Source organism: Trachurus trachurus (genome assembly GCF_905171665.1).
Source record: "Trachurus trachurus genome assembly, chromosome: 22".
Lineage (NCBI taxonomy): Eukaryota > Metazoa > Chordata > Actinopteri > Carangiformes > Carangidae > Trachurus > Trachurus trachurus.
The window spans coordinates 10,292,924-10,314,454 of record NC_139907.1 but is presented as its reverse complement, the minus strand read 5'-3'; the positions used below and the strand labels follow the sequence as shown (position 1 = coordinate 10,314,454).

Below are 21,531 nucleotides of genomic sequence, written 5' to 3'. Positions count from 1 at the left end.
AAATTTATGAGGTTGCAGCAGCAGACAACAGCAAAGAAATGTACAGCACAGATAATAAACAGCAAATGGCGATAGCAGTAAAAAGAAACAGTAATAGAGTATAAACAGTATTATACCTATCAACATTAAGAACACTAATCACAAAGTATCCCCATTTTGTGCATAAATCCTTACATTACATTTCCGATCCTGGTTCAAATATTATCATAACTGTAGTTTTTTTTTTAAATCAAAGTTTAATATATTGCATTTTTATATTTTACTCTGTTGCTTTTCATGAAATTCTGTGATAAATGAGCTTAAAAAGTTAAAATGGTTCAGGCTGACTGGATGAAAATGGAGCTGGAAGCCAATTCGTTACTTTAGATAAAAACTTTTATTCTGAAGGTAATCCCATCTGATTTCCTGTGTTAGCTACTGACGCTCGCTCTCTGTCGTCAACTTGACACATTTCTCTCTTTTCCACCACAGTCCCCATAGGAACTAGTGACTCCACCTCCAGACAAAAAGAGAAAAGCAAAGTCCTTAGAGGGTTTTTTTTGTTGTAGATTTTAAGATGTTCACACTTCACGGACAGAGAGTCTAAAATGTGTGAAAATTAAAGATGGAGTCAGGAATCATCAGATAAAGCACCCCACAGATGCTAAACCACTCAATCTTTTTAATTTGATAATTTCAGGATTTCTTTCTTCCACATTAAGAGTCAATTTCATGTTTGTTGAGCCATTTAAAACAACAACAACCCCCCTCCCACTCCACATCTGTCTGACATCACCCCACAGGTAGTTGACTAGAGGAAAACTGACGTGTCGACTTGTCGCACAGAGACCAATTAGTGCAGCCTGGTGAAGTCAGAGGAATGGCAGACTAAATATGGGAAATAATGGAAATTAATACTCACTTGTCTTCCCCCTTCCTCCCATTAGAGACTAATCATCAGCGAGGAGTGACGCTCGACGATCACACAGCAGCTCATAAAACACAGAAATAAATCAGAGTACCATTCGTGTTCTCTTGTTAACAGCGTTTTTTTTATTACAAAAACAGCATACATTAAACATTTTGCAAAGGGAATGCTAAGATGTTAACAAAACCTAGCATCGTCCCTCATTTTGTCATTCCATTTTAAATTAAAAAATGTACAAAAGTGCTTACATGGTGCAAATAATGAGAAGTAAAAGGTCTATAAAGAAAGAGGGTAAAGGAAAAAAAATGTACATTATATCCAACTTCTAAAAATGCAGCAGAGCCAGAGAGATGCAACTATATTACATAGCAGTAAAAATAACCAAAAGCTGCTCAGGAACTGTTTACTAGGTAGTTAATCCTCACACAGCGGGACTTGCTGTCACTGTCTGGAAATCCAACATACCCTACTACTTAACATGAGGTTAATAAATATTGCTTAAATAACCCACATGGCTCATGGGTTCCTGTTCAAACTGATCTATTAGTTTACTACAAAGTTGTAAAATCTCTTTTCAAGCCTAATAACATTTTGTCACCGGCAGTGATTATGTGTGACATGTTACAGACAATAACACAACAAATCTCCCATTGTTTGCTAATACAATCACAAATTCTTGTGAATCTTAATGGCACTTTTGTCGATAATACCTCTAGATAACGTGTTTGTAACCCAGTCCACAGAAGAGAGAAGTGAGAGAAATGCTAGGTAACGTTGTTCAGTTGAGCTTTTTTATTGTTTCTCGTAACAGTTTCCTCATCATCGCGTGTGATGGTGATGAGCGGAGCCACAGTGAACGTGTTGCTGGTGTTTAAGGCTACTCATGAATCCAGCCTGAAGTCGCTACGCTTTTACTGACCTGTCAATCCCACGATCAGTAACAAAAGCTCCCAATAACCGTTTTTTCTTTTTTTTTTTTTTAAAAACCAGACGTTTTCTTCCCATGACACTGAACTTTTTGAAGAACGTCCAGAGTTTTTTTTCTCCCAAAGCTGAGGCATCTTATCCGCTGGGCTGAGACCCGTCCAGTCTCGGGCAGAGGATCAGTAACTGTTCTCGTGACCTGCTAAAATGTAGAGGTTGCTCAGAGCCGTGGGGTTGTCCGTGGGTCGGCTCTCCAGAACCACCACCCTGCAAGAAAATAAAACACAAGAGCGACAGTTTGAGCATCAGATGGAGATGTTACAAAAAGAAAAAAGCAGAACTGCACATTGAGAAATCTTTTGTGTCAGATACAGAGCTGAACTCGGCCACAGAGGAAGCTGCTACTTTCAAAGAAAGAAATTGAAGAGCTGTGATGAGAGGCTCGCTCTGATTCTGATTCTGAGTCGTATCCATCCACATTATGGATTAGCTTTTCAACGCAGACTTGTTTTAAAAACCACAATAGCATCAATACCATAAATACTTAACTTTTTAAACACCTGTTTACACCTGGCATTAACATGCATCTCGGGTGTCCACATTAAGATCTGATCACATATTTGCGTGGGTAAATTAAAGGGATAGTTCAACATTTTGGCAAATTGGCCCATTGCCATAATCCCTATAGTCATAGCAGTAGGTTCGTTACCTTTATTTGTCGGTGCAAGCTATTTTTAGAACGGCGGAGCAGAGCCGTGAGCTGGCTAATGGGATTTCTTGGTTTCCCTCATCAAACTCATCAAATACACAATCCAACAACTCCAAAACGCTCTGGTGGACAAGTTGTGACCTGCACATTCACCACGCTATGAGATAATAACAGAACATTACCAGACAGAGTTGTTTTAGAGGTAAATTCATGCAAAACCTCTGATGTGCGTTTCCACTGCGAGGGCAGTTTTTCGGCAAGCAGTCTCTGCATTTGCCTCGAAAACAACTCTGTCTGGTAACGTTGTGTTATTATCTCATAGCGTGGTGAATGTGCAGGTCACAACTTGTCCACCAGAACGTTTTGGAGTTGTTGGATTGTGTATTTGATGAGTTTGATGAGGGAAACCAAGAAATCCAATCACTGAAAACGCATGTTAATGTCAGGTCTAAATGGGGTCTAAGACATTTCCTATTTTTTGCCAAGTTTTGTGATGTGACTTTGTAGAGAAGCCGGAGAGCAGTTGCTGCCTTGGACAAAAACACAAGTTGCTCTTTTTGTTTCATGTTAAATAATGTGAGCTGTGTGTGTTTTGTAGTTTGGAAGCTTCAGAGATTTGAATGGCTGCACGACACAGCTACAAATCTCTCTTCTCCAGGACAAACGCTGTGACATAATATTGGGAAATAAAGACGCACGCAGTCAGTCGGTTAACTTCTGCCTCCAGCAGCGACGACGTGTGGCTTATCGCCGGGGTGATTGATAGGAAACTTGCTAATAATTTAACTGCAATGACAACGACAAGACTCGTAGCATCATGTTAACGGTATCAGTCCGATCCGAGGACATTGCTGGTGACAGAGCCGTGCATGTTACACCGCACGTTAAGCGACAGTCGGAGGACGGCTCGTTCGGAGGAGGCGGCGGCAGCGGGCGCATCTTCGGATGGCGCCCGTCCCGTGGCTGTGACAGGTGAGCAGGGAAGCTACAGTCCATACTGTCTGTTCCATCAGATGAAATTACAGAGGAGACACTCAAACCAGGCTGGCAGTGTCTGGGCAGCGGTGAATAAAACATGGGAGAGGGGGGCTGGGCACAGAGAGAGAGAGAGAGGTGGAGCCGCTCCATCAGGAGTCACCGGTTGGGAGAGTCGCCTCAACTGGGCATGCTCACTCTGTGTGTGTGTGTGTGTGTGTGTGTGTGTGTGTGTGTGTGTGTGTGTGTGTGTGTGGTAAATCACATCCCGCTGTGTGTGCAGCTGAAACATCATCGTCATGGCAGCATCACAACTTAGAGCTCAGATGATTGGTTGATTAGATTAACGCTCAGCTATGTTTATAAATCATGTTAACTTTCCAGTGCATATGACAAACATTATTTTTAATTCTCAAATGTGAGGATTTTACTGTTTCTCTTTATTTTATATCTTTATACATGTGTGTGATTCATATTATTATCATCTTTAATTTTTTGAAATAGTGTATGACATTGGTGTTGATATTAAGCCACTGCAATTATAACTACACAAATGGGCAGGAACTATACGTTTTTCTTCATCTTGCTCCTTTTCATTTAGGGTGGCTATGTGTACACCATGTAAATATGTGCAACCGTGTGAAGTATATAAATCATGAATGGAATAAATAGAAATGAAATGAAATGACTATTATATGGTTTTCACCTGTTAGATCAAAACAGGCTACATGAACACTTCACTTTTGGTTCTGGTGAATCACAATGAACATTTGTTTCACTACATTTCAACATTTCACAGACTAATTGTAACTTGCAGACCTGTGTCGGTCCATGCAGAAGCTGAAATGCCTTAACTGCACTTTTACTTCATTATGTCCAACTATTTCTTTGCTGGTGATCTTACGAATCACACTGTAACAATCAGTCGATTAATCAGATTTTTGATTGATTCAGGTTCTCCAATATGATATCCTGCTTCTTTCTTAATCTTGCATATTCATTAACTCACCAACTTTGGGTTTTATTAAAAAAAACAAAAAATAAATCAGAATTAGTCTTTTCCGACATTTCAAAACACAACGATTATTGGACTAACCAAGAGTTTTAAACTGTGAAAAAAATAAACAGGCTCTAAACTTGTCTTGAAAATCGACAACAATTGGTAAATCTAAAAAAAAAATTAATTACACAGTAAACAGATGAGTCCATAACTAATATAATCGTATCTTAAAGTACAACTTGACAGCAAAGTGAAGTGTGTGAGGAATGACACGCTACAAAGCACTTTGTTCTGCCTTCATGCCGCTGCCACCAGATCTACTGAGGCAGCAAGAATCAAAGAGAGAGGGTATTCAAGGTTAATGTCACGGGTGCGTTCAGGGACAGTCGGTAGAGGTCAGATGATCCAGGGACAGAAACAGATTGGCATGGGGAAAAGGTGAAAACAGAGTGAGGAGATTAAAACATGCAGCTGCAGGTCGGAGTGGAGGCACCAGCACAGCGAGAGATGTTGTCGGACGCAGCAGGAGGTGAAGATGTTGTTTACTGGTTTCTAGGTCATCGGAAACTATAAACACCTGAGGGACGGAGGACGGTCCTAAGCACCAGGGTGAGATTTTGTGGAAATAGTGGGGCTGATAAATTGTCCGTATAAACAGTGATAAACAAGAAAAGTGATCTGTTTTTGGTTGTTGTCATTTTCTTCCTCGGCTTCTTACATAAGGTGCAATATGTTTATGTTTTTATTTGTGTGGCAGATGCTCCTCCACTCAGACTGTGCACTGGTGTAAATCGTCACTGTACCCACCTGTCAGACCCCAGGAGACGGAAGACTCTGCTTGGATCACAAATCTCCTGAGTCACCTACGAGTGAGAAAACACAACTGCTGTGAGCGACTGTTTTTTGATAACATGCTTTTTTTTTTTTTTTTCCAATATGTCAATTATTGAAGTAGGTGCTGAAAAGGGCATTGAAAAGCATAAACAGTACGTTAAGATTAAGATTAAGATTGTTCTGGGCCATTCGCCCATGCTGCCCAAGTAACACAGTACATACAATTACACACGATCACGTACAATAGATATGCACATCCATCCATATCACACAAAGTGCCGGAGAGTGCAAAAAAACATGGTGCATTGAAAAATGAATAAATAGCACCAACTAAAAAGTGCTAAAACTGTAGTAGGAAAATTACTAACCTATACAGAACGAGCAAACGCAAGTCACCTGAGCTCTGGTCTTATCTGACCTAATTTAATAGCTTGATTGACACGAGAACAAACGAGTTTTTGAATCTGTTCAGTCTGCAGTGAGGAACTCTAAACCTTCTACCAGACGGTCACGGCAGCTCATACTTGCCATGCAGGATGTGTGATGGGTCGCAGACAATCTTATTTCCTTGTTGCAGAGTGGCCTGTGTTATTGCTCCTATTATTACACTTTAATAGTACATATCTGGAAGACGTCTGTTTTGTTATCGGTGGCATCTACATCTGTTTTTGAAACACACATCATGCAATTCTGCAGTAAGATAAATGGGAAGATGATCCTTTTAACTGTCACTGCAATATTTGATTTGTTTTTCCATGAATGCAGTAGCTTATTATTATTATTATTTGTAGTATGGAATAAATATCAAATCTGATTTGTTCTCGAACTTCCAACCAGTTCCGTTTGCTAATTAATGACCATGATTGTCTGAAAGTTCCCCCGCTGTGTTTTGGTTTCAGTGGCTGGGACGACTGTTTACATTTGGATCACGTATTGGACCTTTAACAACAGACTGTCCACATGTTTTTGAGCCGACTGTAGGTAACCGAGTGCCGTCTCCAGGGGCTCTGTATCACTATGTACAATCCTGGAGCTCACCTGCTCCACTCGGGTCACAAGATGTAGCCCGACACTTCGCCGTGAAAAAGACAAGGGCCCCTTCAAAACTAAACACACCCCCATGTGTTGACATGACATGAAAACTTGTCGACAGATGCGAGATAGTCGGCAGGTGACACCTGCTAGGTGTAAGTCCTTGGCCTCGGGAGAGATCCGATCTGCTTAAGCCTAAATGAGAACAAGGTCTCGGGTGTTCAGGGGAGCACCCACCGCGGCGGGCACGGATCAATAGGCCGGCCCCCTTGAATGCCTTCGCTTTTCAGAGGAATCATAACGAGACAAAGGCTGAATTATTTAGTGCCGCTCCCCGTTGTGTGACCGGCTTCATTTATGATTGAGCATGAATTTTGCATGGCCACTGACATTTCAAAAAAATCCTTGCTATGGGAGAACTGTCAGGCGCAGACGCCGCAAACGGACCCCGTTTCATCCGAGCGCCGCGCGACCACGGCTGACACGGCGAGCTTTCAAAAGGCCGGGCCCGGCCGCCGTCTCACTTTTCATAAAAACAGAATGCTTCACCTCCCCACGATCTCTTGAACTTTTATTGTGCTGCTGAGCGCGACTCGTGATCAGGTGAACACGGGATCCCCGCGTGAAAAGGTGGACAAATTCATTACCATGGCCCGACACAAAGACACTTTGTGTGGCTCCACCTGAGGGCTAATCTCCTCGGATCACCTGCAGCACGTAGCCGCGCCGCCACTCAGGGTCTTTGTTGCCCACAGGCGAAGGTGTGTGTTCATGAGAAAAACAAAGACGCTTTAATTTCATGGAGGTGACACAAAATGTTTTTAAAGTTTCTACTCTGCATTCATCAATAAATGGAGAAAGATGTTTTTACAACTTTTAACATCAGTTTTGTTGAAAATAATAATCTATGTGTTGTTGAAGTTTTCTCACTAAACCAGAAGCTTTGGTTTTACCTCATTGGACTTGAAGCTCTTTCCCTGCATGCCGTGCTTCCAGAAAGCCAGCACACTGTCCTGAAGGCACACTGTTACAGAGAGGGAAGAGGCCGTGTTAGTACAAAGAATAAATGAATAAATAAATAAATTGATTGGAAAAATGCAATTCCCTTTCCTAAATCAAATATGTATCATTGCTGGATGTCTGAAAGACTTTCTGTAGATCTGTTGGCTTTTCACTCTGAGATTTATCTCACTAAATCACACAAAGCACTAATTGTTCTCTTCTTCACACAGATGCTGAAGTGAGTGGAGACTTGTGTGAAAACCTACCAACAGACCCGATGCAGAAGTCGAAGCTGAGCTCGGACGCCAGCTTCTTGTTAGACTTCAGTCTGCCCTGGAGATTAACAATCTTCAAATTTTCTGCAGGATAAAAAAACAACAACAACAACCTGTTGAAATGAACAAACTCATAAAAAATAGTTTGTACAGGTAGAAATTATTTAGGAGAGGATCCACGTACGGTCCAGACACACCAACACCGTGTCTCTCTCCAGCTGGGTGACATGGATCGCATCCACCTGCTGGTTATCTGTGGAAAGAAAAGGTTACAGTAACAATCCTTTTCTCCAACATCCCTGGCAACACACAGTGTAATTCTTAATAGTACAAACTGTACTGGTTTGATAAAAAGTAAATTCTTGGACACTCTTTATCTGTTTCTACAAGGAGGATTCTGGGTGCAGCTCAAGTGCATACAAAGCAATAGCACAGTATTGTAGGTCTCAGAGAGTGAGACTAAACAGGAAATTATGATTGAATATGTTGTGGCTGCTTGTTAAAAACTGCACAAAAGCCGACAAAGACAATGATGTGTATCACACACCATCACTGACACAACCACAAAAATGATGAACTGCACGCTGTCGGGCTCTCTGTCAAATAAAGAACTAGTTTCTGTCACAGCACAAATATATTCTGCTGTGTTGGCCCTGGGGCTACTCATCTCTACATCTATATACTGTATATATACGTATATAAACGTTTAACCTACTCGTTCCCATCTCTGTGAACCAGGAGGAGCAGGAGTTGAGGTTGATGGTCTCGAAGCGGACCACCTGGCCCGGCTCTGTAGCCTGGCTGACGGCCACACACACCAGAGGATACTCCTGCTCTGGGACCACCAGCATCTCAAACACCTTGAGTGGGCTGGGGAGGGGGAAGTCAAAATGCTGCAATGGGAAGAGAGAGAGAGGAAACAGAGGTTACTGTCAGTGTTTTCTTTCTTTTTCTTATTTTCTGGTGTAAAGCTGGAGAAAATGTGCAGCTTCTTTTACAGAATAGAGAAATGCATATTGGAGAAACAATGTTTAGTACAAGAAAAAGTATTGAGCTGACCTTGATGAGCATGAACCTCTGCAGGGGTTCATACCACTGCAACAGGACAATGCCAGACTGCAGCGCTCCACACAGGTACTTGTGGCCGGTGTACGGGTTTCTCACTTTGAGACAAACAGGAAAAGAAAAAAAGAGTGTCAACAGGTGCAGCTAGACTGAGCTGCATACGTCCTCTACGAGTCTATATCAGTCATGACGGTTTATGTGACAAAAAAGGATGCAAGGAGATGTTTCTTGTGTACAATATGATGGAAGGGTGAGGAAATAAAACTAAGTAGCTGGCAGGGGAGAGGTCACTTACCGATGCAGCACTTGTGACAGCCCTTTGTGTCAGGGATCTTAGTTGTCAAGGCAAACCTCCTGAGGAGAGAAAACAGTCAAGCTGTCGTGACCGCAGTCTTAAAAGAGCTGATGACGTCTAGAATGAGGGAAGTTGGGCCAGCGCTTCTCCTTTTTCTCGACCGCTGCGGACATTTGTCATGATGGCAGAAAGCGAGGAACAAAAACACAGCACGGCAGGAGGTGTAGCAGAGTGCTTCAGGTTAGAGAGGCAGAGTTACTGCCTCATCACAGAGGTGACTGCACCGAGTGTTGCTGAAGAAGAGCCGTTAGAGAAAGGTTTATATGTGATACAGGACTCGGAGCAAAAAGACCTGCTGATCTCACCTGGGTAAAATTTTGTCTGGGAAGCGATGAGTCTGGAACTGAGCGGCCAGGCCGGGCTTCTTCAGCTGCTCAAACAGCCCGATGAGATTGTGGGAATACAGCTGGAAGGTTTTCCCTAAAGCAGGAAACGGCATATTCACTCATGAAAAACAGCAAAGAGTTGCGATTAGCAATCAAAGAGTTAAAATCTACTCATCTTAAATATGACGGATGACAGATTATTTGAACATAATTTCTACATTTTCTAAATAAATTCTGAATCCCATGAAGCAGCATTGACATGTAGAAAGGTTAGATGTGAACAGAGGTAAAAAAAAAAAGAAAAAAAAAGAAAAGTGTGATGATGATGTGAAGCATGATTACCTTCTGATGAAGCCAGTTAGTAGAATATCAAATCAAGTCAGGCGAGAGGAGGATGGACAGTGTCCAAGGGAAGAGGAGAAGAGAACAGGGGTTTAGTATACCAAGAGGCAAACTGCTGAAGGTAAAACCGAAAGTAGACCTCACACTTTGTAATCCCATCCTCTCGTCTGTTAAACCGAGAAAAGCTTTCTGTTCTCACGGCGGCCAACTGAAGACAGTTTGGTTTCAAATGATAAACGATCTGCGTTTCCTAACAACAAACAGCATTTCTGTTCTGTTATTCTGTTACACGAAACAAACTACGCTTTGCTTTTGCAGCTGCTAAACGCTGCAGTTTTAAAAAGATCAATACGAGAGGAACAGGCTGTAAAAAGTCAGGTGCGTCACTCCTGAGTCACTGCGCTACACGGTTCTTACGGAAGCTTTCTGGTGGCAAATAAAAGAAACAAGATATTTCAGGGCTGCAGATATGGGGGTGACTGTGTTGCCCTCAGGGGCAGTCAGATAACACAGGACAAAGAAGCAGCAGGTTATGACAGTGGCCAGTGAAGCAAGAGGCTCTGATAGGTCCAGCACTTACCAGACAGAGACATCAGGTTGTTGTTGATAACGTACAGCCATGTGCACTTCCTCGGGAAGAGCTAAACGGGGAGTTACACAAAGACGGCGCAATCACTAAACAGCTGCACATTAGTTATCAATGGAGGGAGTAAAGGTGGCTGAGAGAACATTAATGTCAATTAAATGTTCGCTGAACCCCTCCCCTGAATTGTCCAATTATATCTTAACTGCAACTAGGCGCAGCAGGCCTGCGAGGAGTTTCTCCACATTACCTGGATCCAAATAGTTTTGAGGTTGTTTTTCAAACATTTCCAAAACCAAAGACATTATAAAACTCTTGCTTTAGTAGCAACAACACATTAATTCCAAGGCAGAAGAGCACATCATGTTTTCACAATGTTGTGCAGTCCTGGTTGCTATCAATCAAGATTACAGGGAGATGCCAGCAGCTTTCTCCTGCTCTTTACTACACTTTGGGAGGTTTAATCTCCAGCAGCATTACCAGACTGGGTTACATTAGATAAACCTGCTGTTTAGTCCTGATCCTAAAACATTTTGACTCCAAGTAAACTGCTACAGAGCCAAACAATGTTAAGTTAAAACAAAATTACTGTCTGATTTTACACTTCACACTTCTTATCACATTTATATCATTAAGACTACTAGCTGTCGACACCAATACAAAAACAATACTGTTTCTTTATTTAGTTACGGCAGCTCATTGCCATGGATCATCAGCTGCTGATGCGGCCAACTTTTTGCCTGGGACACGGAGCTCCTGTGTCTGTCTTTTGGCATGATATGATGCGTGTAACCAGATTACTGCATTAAAACGACTCAGCTGGAAGACAATGTTTCCATCCAACTCATGGAGCTAAAGTTAACTTTATAAGAAGCCTAGTGACAGCTCAACCAGTAAACTTGGCTCGAGATGGGAACTCAAAGACATATAAATAAAAAAATCTAAAAGTTTGAGTGGAAAATCTGCCATTTTTATGACCGAACTGCACATGCAGTTAACAGTAATTACAGGGGGCGGGGCTTAGCTAACAACACATACATCCCATATCCTCTGTTACCTGCTCCATTGTGGCTTCATGCAGCTCATTAAGATTAAGCGTATAGATGCCGTCCTCTGTTCCAAAGATTAGGTACTGATCTAGAAAAGAGAGAAAAAGAAAGAAAATCACATTAGCTTTGAAAAGACATGTTGATTCTTCTGTTTGTTGATGGTGTTTATTGCATGAAGCTGTACCTTTGGTGTCTGGATGAATCCATGACGTGGCACAGTTGATCTTCAGCGGACAGCCATCAAACACCTTAGAGAAACAGGCTCCCATCTGCAAACGCAAAGCAACACAGCTCAGAGCAGAGCAGACAGACTCCGGATCAGCGAAGCACTAAAATGTCAGCCAGGGTTTAATGAGCTGGAGCTGGAGCTGGAGCAGATCAGAGGGCGACCGCAGAGCAGAAAGCTCCACGGACCCCAAATATCTGCAGAATGTACAGCAGCGTTTCTGACAGAGATTTTAATGACAGCGCTCGCGAAACCAGGCCGGCGGGGAGGAGTGGAGAACTGAAAAGGGACAATGCAGATGATTCACTCACCAGCACTTTGGGAGTGGGTGGCAGGCCGTTGATAGCTGGTTTCTAAGAGAGGAGAAGAGGAGAGGAGACAAAAACCATAAGATAATGAAGACGCAGGACGCAGACACACAACAACAATTGCTTTAAATATAGCTGCCTACGTTACTCTCAACCTTCAACAATGATACGCCCAAGTAGCAATATAACAATATAGACTGTCTGTGTGTTCTGTCAAAGTCAATTAAACATGAGATGATGCCAGTTTCAACTCTTTAATTATCAGTGTGTGTGGATCCCACAGAGGGAAACCATCATATTTGAGGTTTGTGTGAAAGATTAGCCTCCTAGTTGGAGACTCTCCAAGCATAAAATATATGGATGACTTTTGCATTCTTGAAACCCAGTGAAAATAAAAATGAGAAGCGTGGTGGTCTTGACTGAAACCCATATCGAAATGAAATGTGTGTGTGTGTGTGTGTGTGATATCGTTAAACTCACAGGGAATTCCTTTTTCTCTTTTCGGTGCTGCTGGTTGGGCGGCGGCTTGGGGCTGCCTCCATTCACGCTGCCATCCGAATCATTATCTGTCACAGGAGACCAGGCAGATGGAAAATTACACATGGAGCATAACCATCAATCATACTGTCAACGAACAGGATATATACCCAGGCTGTCTTACCTTTACATTTAGATTTACTGAGAGCTTGTAAACATAAAACAAGTGCTCATTTAGAGACATGCTTTGTTTAAGAGGACCGACTCCATGTGAAGTTAATAAACTCAAGTTGGGAAAGAAAAACTGAGACTCACCAGGATCGGAGGCGTGAGACAAAAGGCCGGGGCTGCTGACGCTGGCGGAGAGGAAATCTGGGGACGAGTGGTCCACCTTGTTCCCCTGCTCCGGTGTGCTCTGTCTGCGAGCCACCTGGTTCGGTCCGTTCTCCGAGTTCGGGAACCTCCGCACTGTCAGAGACCTCTCTTCGTTAAGGCCGATCTCCTCCGACGAACTGTTTAATCGTGGCTGAAAATACGAGAGGGAGTGAAAACTCTGCAGGACGTACACATCCAGCATCTAACTGCAAAAGGCCAAAAGTTAATCTTTCTATAGAGCTCTGGGTCTCACCTTTGGAGGCAGTGGAGGAGGAACTCCTGGCTTCAGAGTTGACCTGAAATTGAGGATTTTTTTTCTTTATATAAAGACACCAATGGATATTTATTTTTATGATGTAATTCTGATCAATCAAAATCACTTACAGCTCTACTTCTTCAAAGGCATCTTCAAGATGGGCGATATGTCCCCTGCAGGAAACAAGCAAAGTAATCAGTGTGGAAAGTAAAAGCCCAAAAGAGGTCAGATGGGATGTTAGTGGTTAAGATAATTTAGTGGTAAAGAGATCATGAGTCTAGGAAGAGAAGTGTATTTGCTCTACTGCTGTGATCATGGGATGGAAACTCTGTACTTGTATTAAATGTTTCGTCTTTCTAACACATCACTTCCTGTTGGTATTGATACTAGCTTGAAAAAAAAGTAAGACAGGGTTCATCACTTTAACTCTGCATCACACTGTCCTGCCTGCCTTCCTACCTCAAGAGTCAATATTCAAGATTCAAGATTCCTATATTATCATCGTACTGATGAAATAATATAACGAAATTTTGTTTGGCAAAAATCCATCCATAGCAGCATGTCTAAATAAATAAGACTAATGGCTGGTTGCAAAGTGCATTCAAATATAATAAAACCTTATAATTAAAAACATCTAAAATATCCATAAAATAGGATAAATAAATAAATATATCTTTAAAAGATAAAAACATTGGTGCAAAAATAAGAACAGAGAGAATATTGCACCTGTATTGAACCTCAGACACATGTTATGCAGCCGTATTCACAGTTTGGATCTACAGTTACAGCTACATGTGGCGACTGAAGCGCTGTTGATGCCGGTGATTTGTGACCACTGTGGGCGCGAAAAACCTCAATGCAAAAATGGTGGTGACCAAGGCAAGCTAAGGGGTAATGAGGGTGGATGGTGGTGGTGGTGTATATTACTACTACAGCACACACAATGTTAGTGTTACCGTTGGAACAATTCATCCTCAACGCTTTTGAGAAGGCTCCTGCGCGGGACGAGAGAGAGAGAGGCCGACAGCGGAAAGCGGGACAGAAAGAGGTGGAAGGAGAAAAACGGTCAAAGCACATGGACAAGCAAGACGGAGCTCAAGAAAGAGCCACAGTGACATTTTTAGACTGCAGGTGTGGGAGAGTGAGTTCATGCACAGACACAGGTTAGAGCCAGTGAGTTAGCAGGTTAACGTGAGAGAGAGAGTGAGGAGCATCCATTAGAAAACGTTGTGTTTACAATCAGTGTCAATAAAGGATTATAGATTACATGCAGTGAGGTTATGGGTCTTTCTTTTTCTTTGCAGAACTTTCTTTCTTAAAGGGATAGTTCAACATTTTGGCAAATTGGCCCATTGCCATAATCCCTATAGTTTTAGGAGTAGGTTTGTTACCTTTAATTGTCGGCGCAAGCTATTTTTAGAACGGCGGAGCAGAGATCAGATAATAACGGAGCATTACGAGACGTTAGTTTAGCTGTTTTCGAGGCAAATGCAGAGACTGCTTGCAGAAAAACTGCCTCATCAGCGGTTTTGCATGAATTTACCTCTAAAACAACTCTGTCTCGTAATGTTCTGTTATTATCTCATAGCGTGGTGAATGTGCAGGTCACAACTTGCCCACCAGAGCGTTTTGGAGTTGTTGGATTGTGTATTTGATGAGTTTGATGAGTTTGATGAGGGAAACCAAGAAATCCCATGAGCCTCCATAGCATAGCTCTGAGCAGCTCACGGCTCTGCTCCGCCATTCTAAAAATAGCGTACACCGACAAATAAAGGTAACAAACCTACTGCTATGACTATAGGGATTATGGCAATGGGCCAATTTGCCAAAATGTTGAACTATCCCTTTAAACTACACTCTGTGTCACTCAACACTATTAATCAATAATTTTGGGGTTTCCCTGAAATGTTGAATGTTGAATAAATACAGACGGAGATTTTTAACCACAGGTTTGTCTCCTGTGTGTGGATGAATCTCCAGAGACGCATCCCTCTCACTAAATGAGCCAGGTGAAGAGGGAAAGTTAAACACGGAGAGAGAGAGAGTGAGCGAGAGAGTGAGAGCAGAGGGTAAATGGGAGCAGTTCCCATGACAACAGTTTCCATGGATTACCTGGTTGTTATTCCTCCCTCTGCAAAGGGACTCCAGGGGGAAGGGAAGTCATTATCTTTACTCACATCCTGTGGAAAGACACACATGCGCAAAATAGAAATTTTTATAATGACAGCGTTCATTTATTTGTTTATTACTTTAACTGATGACAAACAGAAACAGAAAGTAGCACTTGAATACTGGTTTTGACTAAAGTGCAAATGATTATCACCATTTCAGAGTGAGCCTCAGTTTCCTTCCGCAGTGGTGGTTCAAACTGGAGCTTGTCGACTGTGAATGACAAAAATTGTGTTCAGCCTTTTTCTTTTTTCTTTTTTCCTCCCTGCACCGTCTCACACAAATCTTTGGCACTAGAGGGCATCAGTATCCAACACTTCAAGACAACACAAAAGCCTTGGGAGTAGTACCAGGAACCTGGAAAAGCACTCTCAGTCCATTCTTAGCATATAATCACGTGTGAGAATTAACCGAGAGCAGATCAACCCGCTTCCATTGCAACACATACCTGTCAAAACACCACAAGGGCCCTTTCGCTGACTTATTGAGCTGAGAGTTATGTGAATGTTTGGTCTGGAGCTGGAAGAAGAGTCCGCCCCCCCCCCAAAGACAAACACGAATTACAACTGACACTGACCAGATCTCTTCACGTTGGGGGAAATATTGGTAAGACGGACAGAAGAGCAAATAAATCACGGGGGCAAGATTTCACTTAGTTTAGGTTTGAGGTCACATTCTGTCAAACTGTTGATCCCATAGAGGAGACGGGCTGTGGTGTCCAATATAAACACGGTGTGATTCTGCTGCAGTTATGAAGGCGAAAGAAAATCAACCAAACTGCCAATAAATACTCCCACATAATCAGCTTCTCATTAACAAAAGAAACTTTGTATTCAAGAATTCAGACCTTTTTTTTTTTTTCCAAGTCTGCTTTCCTGCTTGAGGTAAGAGCTGATAATGTGGAGCTACAGTTATTTAAAACACAGATAACACCAAGGAGGTGAGTCACACACATACGTACATACGCACACACACAATAAATGAACCCTCTATGAAAGAGTGAAGAAGGTGAGGCTATAGAATCAGGTGAGAGGAACCAGTCAAACTCAACTTCCTTGTTAGATTCTGATTAGTCATCCACAATTTGATTTTTATTTCAAACACCGACACAAGGGACAAGGGACAGGGATGTCACAACTTTATTCAAAGCTACAGCCACAGTACGTACCCAACCCATGCACAGGAACTCACCTTATTAGTGCCACTTAAGTCTCAAAACAAAATGTTCTGTGGTCTGCTACAACATTATCCTACTCCTCAGGAAGTCGTAGGGGTGAGCTGGGGTGGGGGGTGGGTTTATACAAACACACACTGTCTTCACTACACTGTCACTGACCTGCGTCCCCCCTGTGTCCCCCAGTGAAGCTAGGACTCGACGGCCCTCCTTGGTGTGTCCCATTGTTTGCTTCATGTAGGAGGGAAAGTCAGACGTTGATTGTGAGAAGTATAGATGAAAAACCAAACAGGAGGTACAGAAACCGTCACAGCAACAAACAAAGCACAAGGAGGGTACGACGGGGTACGACGACGACGTATGTTGCTACAAACACGTCATGAGAAGGACACAACTCGCCACCAGACTACATCAACCTATGAAAATGGTGAAATGACAAATTCTGTACGACGACTGAAGACAGCACAAACACAACGACAACTTCCCTGAAGGGTTCGTAGATAATATGAAATTGAATAATCTATTATGCTGCTTGATCCTCTGCCAAATTCAGTCCCGGCAGTGTTTGACTGAAAACTAAAAATTCCTCAGAAGACTTCAGCGACCCTTCAGACAAGCCATAATGTCACATTATTTCTTTTAGTAAAAGATGAGGGACAGTTACTTGCTACTTTAGGCCACACAGAACAGAAGCATCATTAACTCTACTACATCCATTTTCTCTACTGTGAATCCCCGGGAGCTATTTTTAAACACACTACCACATGCTTCTGGAATAAAGCCAGTGCTGCTGGATTAGTGGGATGACCCTCGGACAAGCCGTCGGACCTCTCTCGACCTAAACAGCCAGGCTGACTGACACAACAACCAGTGACAGAGCGGATTCATGGGAGGAGGAGGAGGAGGAGGAGGAGGAAGAGGAAGAGGGGGGGTGGTTGATCTCAGTGATGTGAGTTTTGAGCTTTTTTTTTTGTTCACTTACAGTTTATCTCTGAGCGTGTCCTCTCAGCTCTGGCATGTTTATTGGTGGAGCGGATGGTGTGTCTGACTGCAGACAGAGGCTGAAACAAAGAGTGAAAGACAGATTGCGAGATAAGGAAATAGGTTTTTAACAGCTGGAGCGGCACTTGACAAGACAAGTGCAGAGTCGGCGGGGATATCATCAAGATGTTACAACGCCGCCTTTAGTCATTTGCCAGAATTATAAACGTTAATCTCATGAAATAATCAGTAGAAAACTAGATGCTGCTTTTCTGTGCTGTGTCTTATGCGTCGCCACATTATTATGCATCCCAGTGTGCTGTTTGTTTGCAACGAGCTCCATTGCATGCAGTCAATGGGCTTCGGGGGTGTTTTTCATTCAGCGTGGCCAAGACAGTGCCACTGCTGTCAGGGTGAGAAAAGCACAATGGGCTTTTAAAAAGGCACTGGTACCACCTCTTTGGCTGCCACACAGATGTCATGTTGAGGCCCATTGGAATAATAATGTCCATGCAGAGAAACAAGAAGAAGGGGAAGTGAAATTTCTGCTAAGCTCACCTTTCTGTTTTATTTTTTATACTTCCATGTTGCTGAAAAAACATGGTGTAGGAATATTTACATTCACTGCTGATATGGAGTCTGACAGTGTTTCACTACAAGATGCAGTGGTGTCACATTTGATGGTGTTTGTTTGTTTGCAGCATTTTCCTGTGAGCAAACTAAAGAGGGATTTCTATTTATTAATTTATGTATAAGATGGAATCAGACGTTACCTCGAGGTCATCATCGTCCACCTCACTGAAAGGCTGGTGGTTGTCTGGGTTGTTCATCTTATCTAGGAGGTCGACAGCGAGCCTCCTTGTCAAACCCGTCTGGGCCACAAACACATGCTGCAGGACACAAGACAGGATCACAATCACATCACACGTCATTGTAAACGTAAACTGCTGCACAACTCGATAAAAGTGTGTATCAGCACAGTGCGACATCCCTAATCTGACAAACAAGATCCATGAAGCTAGAAGATCCACAAACTCCCGGGGGAAAGAGATAAAAGTCCTAGTTTCACTGTTTTGGACTATTTCAAACTGTCTGCATTAATTACTAGGCCAGGACTGTCCTCAAGAGACAAGAACTGTGAGAATTAAGACTCCATGAAGACAGAAAAAAAAGAGTTGAACTGTATTTAAAGTTTGACTGAAAGTCTGATGACTAGAAACAGGTGCTATCTATTTCCCTTCCTGTTAAGTATACACTGAAGCACTAACACTATGATACAAATGAAAATCTTAAATACGTAGTTGCCGAGCTCTGAGCAACAGTCCAAGGCCAGAGTCTGACTGCGAGCCAGACAGCAGGAAACCCAGCCAAACCACACAGAAGCTCATCAGACTGAATGAGATCCTGCTAGATTTGGTCAGAATACAAACTTCTGCTTTGCAAATGATGAACTTCAACACAAAAGTTCTTCGAATGACTAAAAGAATAAACTGCAAAAAGGAGACAACATGACATTTCCTAACATTTAATACAAGTTTATTCATAAATCTACAATTCTGTTAAATTAAGTCTGTGGTAACACTTTATTTTAAGGGGTCCTTGTTCCTGTGTATCTACCTAATTAATTACAGTGTAATTACCTATGTAACCGTATGTAATAACATGTACTTACATTGTAAATACATAGTGTATTTTGGTGTACTTACAGGTCCTTGTTACACTTGTAATAAGAAATGCTTGTGCAAAGAGAGAGGCCACTTTGGCATTTCTTCTTAGCCCGAAATAAACAAATTGATTGATTGATGATTAATGTTATTACATACAGTTACATAGGTAATTACACTGTAATTAATTAGGTAGATACACAGGAACAAGGACCCCTTAAAATAAAGTGTTACCAAGTCGGTTAAAATTAAGAATTCAAGGCATTACCGATAGAAGTTTTTCTGCAGTCGGCCTCTTCTTTGGGTTCTTGGTCAGAGACACTTTGACAAAGTTATGGAAGGCAGTGGACCTGAGGGACAAAATACTTTTGTTTTAACCCAATGACCATCACTGATATTGTCTGAGACACAGTAAATACTCTGGGACTCTCACCATTTGTTTTTGTCTTTTAGTTTGGGAGGCTGGAAGCTACTCTTTGACATCAAAAACAAGGCCCTGGGGGAAAAACAAAGAAACAAGCATTAAACCGGTGGTTTAAAATGAAGGAGAAATATTCTCAGAAAGGGATAATGGAACAGACTGCAGCTCCTTCTATATATAAACTGTATTTTGAATGAAACAGGATGAACATTCAAGTAATCAAAAGACGCGATGAAACATTAGAAGAACACAAAAGCAGGAAGCAGCCTAAGAATCACTTGAGGAAGCTGTGACTGATCATTTCTGAAGGAAAGTGAAACATACCTCATCGGGTGCAGGTCAAACATTGGGGGCTGAAGCTCGGCCAGCTCTATGGACGTGATGCCAACGGCCCAGATGTCACACAGCTGGTTGTAGCCGCCGTTCTTCTCCACTGCCGCCACTTCCGGGGCCATCCTGGACACATTCAAGACAAGGATTCAATGATAACCCTCATGATTAATAATAAAATGTTGCTTTAGGAAGTCCTCCTTGAAATGAAAACCAAAACTGATATTAAAAATGAGATTCTCTGTTGATCTTTGTGGGAAAACAATGTTTACTTTTCGCCCTTTGACAGTGTGTGTGTGTGTGTGTGTGTGTGTGTTAGAGGTCAGGGTAACACACTGGACAGTAGCCTTTAGGGATGGTTAGTTCAGTGTCCCTCCCAAAAACACTTCAGCTGCTGTGAGAATTTGAACTTTAACCTCTTAGCTGATGCAACCCTCTCAGTGTTAGTAAGTGTTGTTTCATGTCACCACAAAACAAGACTTACAACACGCACAACACGGTGACACATACACATGACAGGAAAATGTTTATAGCATCTGATTAAAAAGTATTTACACAATACTTCTTTGAATTAGACTAATTCCAAGAGGAAAAGGCACGGTTCCCGAATCTATTCAAAGCCTGTTAAAGGCCTACAGGCTTATATCATGAGGGTGACACACTCACCAATAAGGTGTTCCAATGAAGGACTTTCTTTTGGCAATGGTGGCTGTTATTTTGGCTGCAACTCCAAAGTCAGCTGTAACAGGGATTGACAGGGCTTTTCAGATTATGTAATCCGCATACAACTCACAGACACTGAGGAGTTCAAGTCCTTGAGAATGAAGACGCTAAAAAGAGCAACTTACCTAACTTCACATCTCCGTTGTCTGTTAGAAGTATGTTGGCACCCTGGAAAAATATATGTGAAAAGTTTATTTTTTGGTTTTTAGGTTAGAAATAACACCTTCATAATACTATAACAGTGGTTTAAGCACCATAAGATTAAGGCCTGAATGCTGTGCTGGACTCATGTGTTGCAAAACTGGTTCATAACAAAGAGCTAATTATGTGCTAAGCTTTCCCAGTAACATCTGGTCTGGTAGAAACCTTAACTGCTCCGACCTGTTACTGATCTGACTTGCAGTAAAGTTACACCAGCGCAGTTCTTTGACAGTCCCACTGACGGTGTTTCTGTTGGCTGTGACTGACAGTCTCTCTGGTGGCATCCTGCGGTGAGAGTAGAGGAAACAGGAAGTGCTCACTCCGTTGAGCCTGAGTAAAGATAATAGGTCCAGCCCTGACCTTCTGCGATAACATGAGACTGAGGCTCCAGCATGTGTGTGTGCATGCAACTGGGCGACTGCGGCTCAACCTCAAAAACTGCAGTAAGTTAACACCACTGTTCACGTGATTGCAGGCGAGCACATCCGCAGCTTTACGTCTTTCCTGTGACTTCAGTTCACACCTCTGCAGCGCTGCTAATTCAGACAGACGCCAGGCCTCTGCACTGTTTTAACGTAGCGCATGCATTATAGTGACATTAATAGCTTCAAGGCCGTGCCACTGCTGCTCCTTTTTGTCAGTCGCACATCTACAGTTTTTTCCTTTCTTTCTTTATTATAATGCAAGTCGGAGTTCTATCGAGAGACCAAGCTGTCATGCTGTCAAATGAGCTGTCAGGACCTCTGTTACTTTGTGATGTCACAACAACAAAGCAGTAACCGCTCTAGCCGTGCCCTGAGTCCCGCACGCCTGGATGCACCAGCTAAAACCTTGCAGGATTTGGTTTC

General features: G+C 42.4%; 1 protein-coding gene across 2 annotated transcripts in view; it reads right to left on the bottom strand.

The window, feature by feature from the left end:
• Positions 1–1,022: 1,022 nt before the first annotated feature.
• The window catches only part of map4k5 (mitogen-activated protein kinase kinase kinase kinase 5), a 33,883-nt gene continuing 13,374 nt past the window's right edge, over positions 1,023–21,531 (bottom strand). The window contains exons 8-34 of one of the 2 annotated variants that reach the window (XM_083998273.1): positions 20,608–20,650; positions 20,426–20,498; positions 19,754–19,885; positions 19,442–19,504; positions 19,277–19,358; positions 18,118–18,234; positions 17,346–17,424; positions 16,526–16,594; positions 15,344–15,402; positions 15,133–15,200; positions 13,149–13,193; positions 13,018–13,060; positions 12,705–12,915; positions 12,393–12,478; positions 11,916–11,957; positions 11,563–11,647; positions 11,387–11,466; positions 10,327–10,387; positions 9,384–9,498; positions 9,019–9,077; positions 8,718–8,821; positions 8,374–8,551; positions 7,843–7,911; positions 7,650–7,742; positions 7,335–7,405; positions 5,323–5,378; positions 1,023–2,098 (exon numbers count right to left, since the gene is read on the bottom strand). In XM_083998273.1, the coding sequence (XP_083854399.1) occupies positions 2,011–2,098; positions 5,323–5,378; positions 7,335–7,405; positions 7,650–7,742; positions 7,843–7,911; positions 8,374–8,551; positions 8,718–8,821; positions 9,019–9,077; positions 9,384–9,498; positions 10,327–10,387; positions 11,387–11,466; positions 11,563–11,647; positions 11,916–11,957; positions 12,393–12,478; positions 12,705–12,915; positions 13,018–13,060; positions 13,149–13,193; positions 15,133–15,200; positions 15,344–15,402; positions 16,526–16,594; positions 17,346–17,424; positions 18,118–18,234; positions 19,277–19,358; positions 19,442–19,504; positions 19,754–19,885; positions 20,426–20,498; positions 20,608–20,650 (2,271 nt within the window). In that variant the 3' untranslated portion in view covers positions 1,023–2,010. The remainder of the gene's footprint in view (positions 2,099–5,322; positions 5,379–7,334; positions 7,406–7,649; positions 7,743–7,842; positions 7,912–8,373; positions 8,552–8,717; positions 8,822–9,018; positions 9,078–9,383; positions 9,499–10,326; positions 10,388–11,386; positions 11,467–11,562; positions 11,648–11,915; positions 11,958–12,392; positions 12,479–12,704; positions 12,916–13,017; positions 13,061–13,148; positions 13,194–15,132; positions 15,201–15,343; positions 15,403–16,525; positions 16,595–17,345; positions 17,425–18,117; positions 18,235–19,276; positions 19,359–19,441; positions 19,505–19,753; positions 19,886–20,425; positions 20,499–20,607; positions 20,651–21,531) is intronic. The other variant, XM_083998274.1, reaches the window with a different exon arrangement.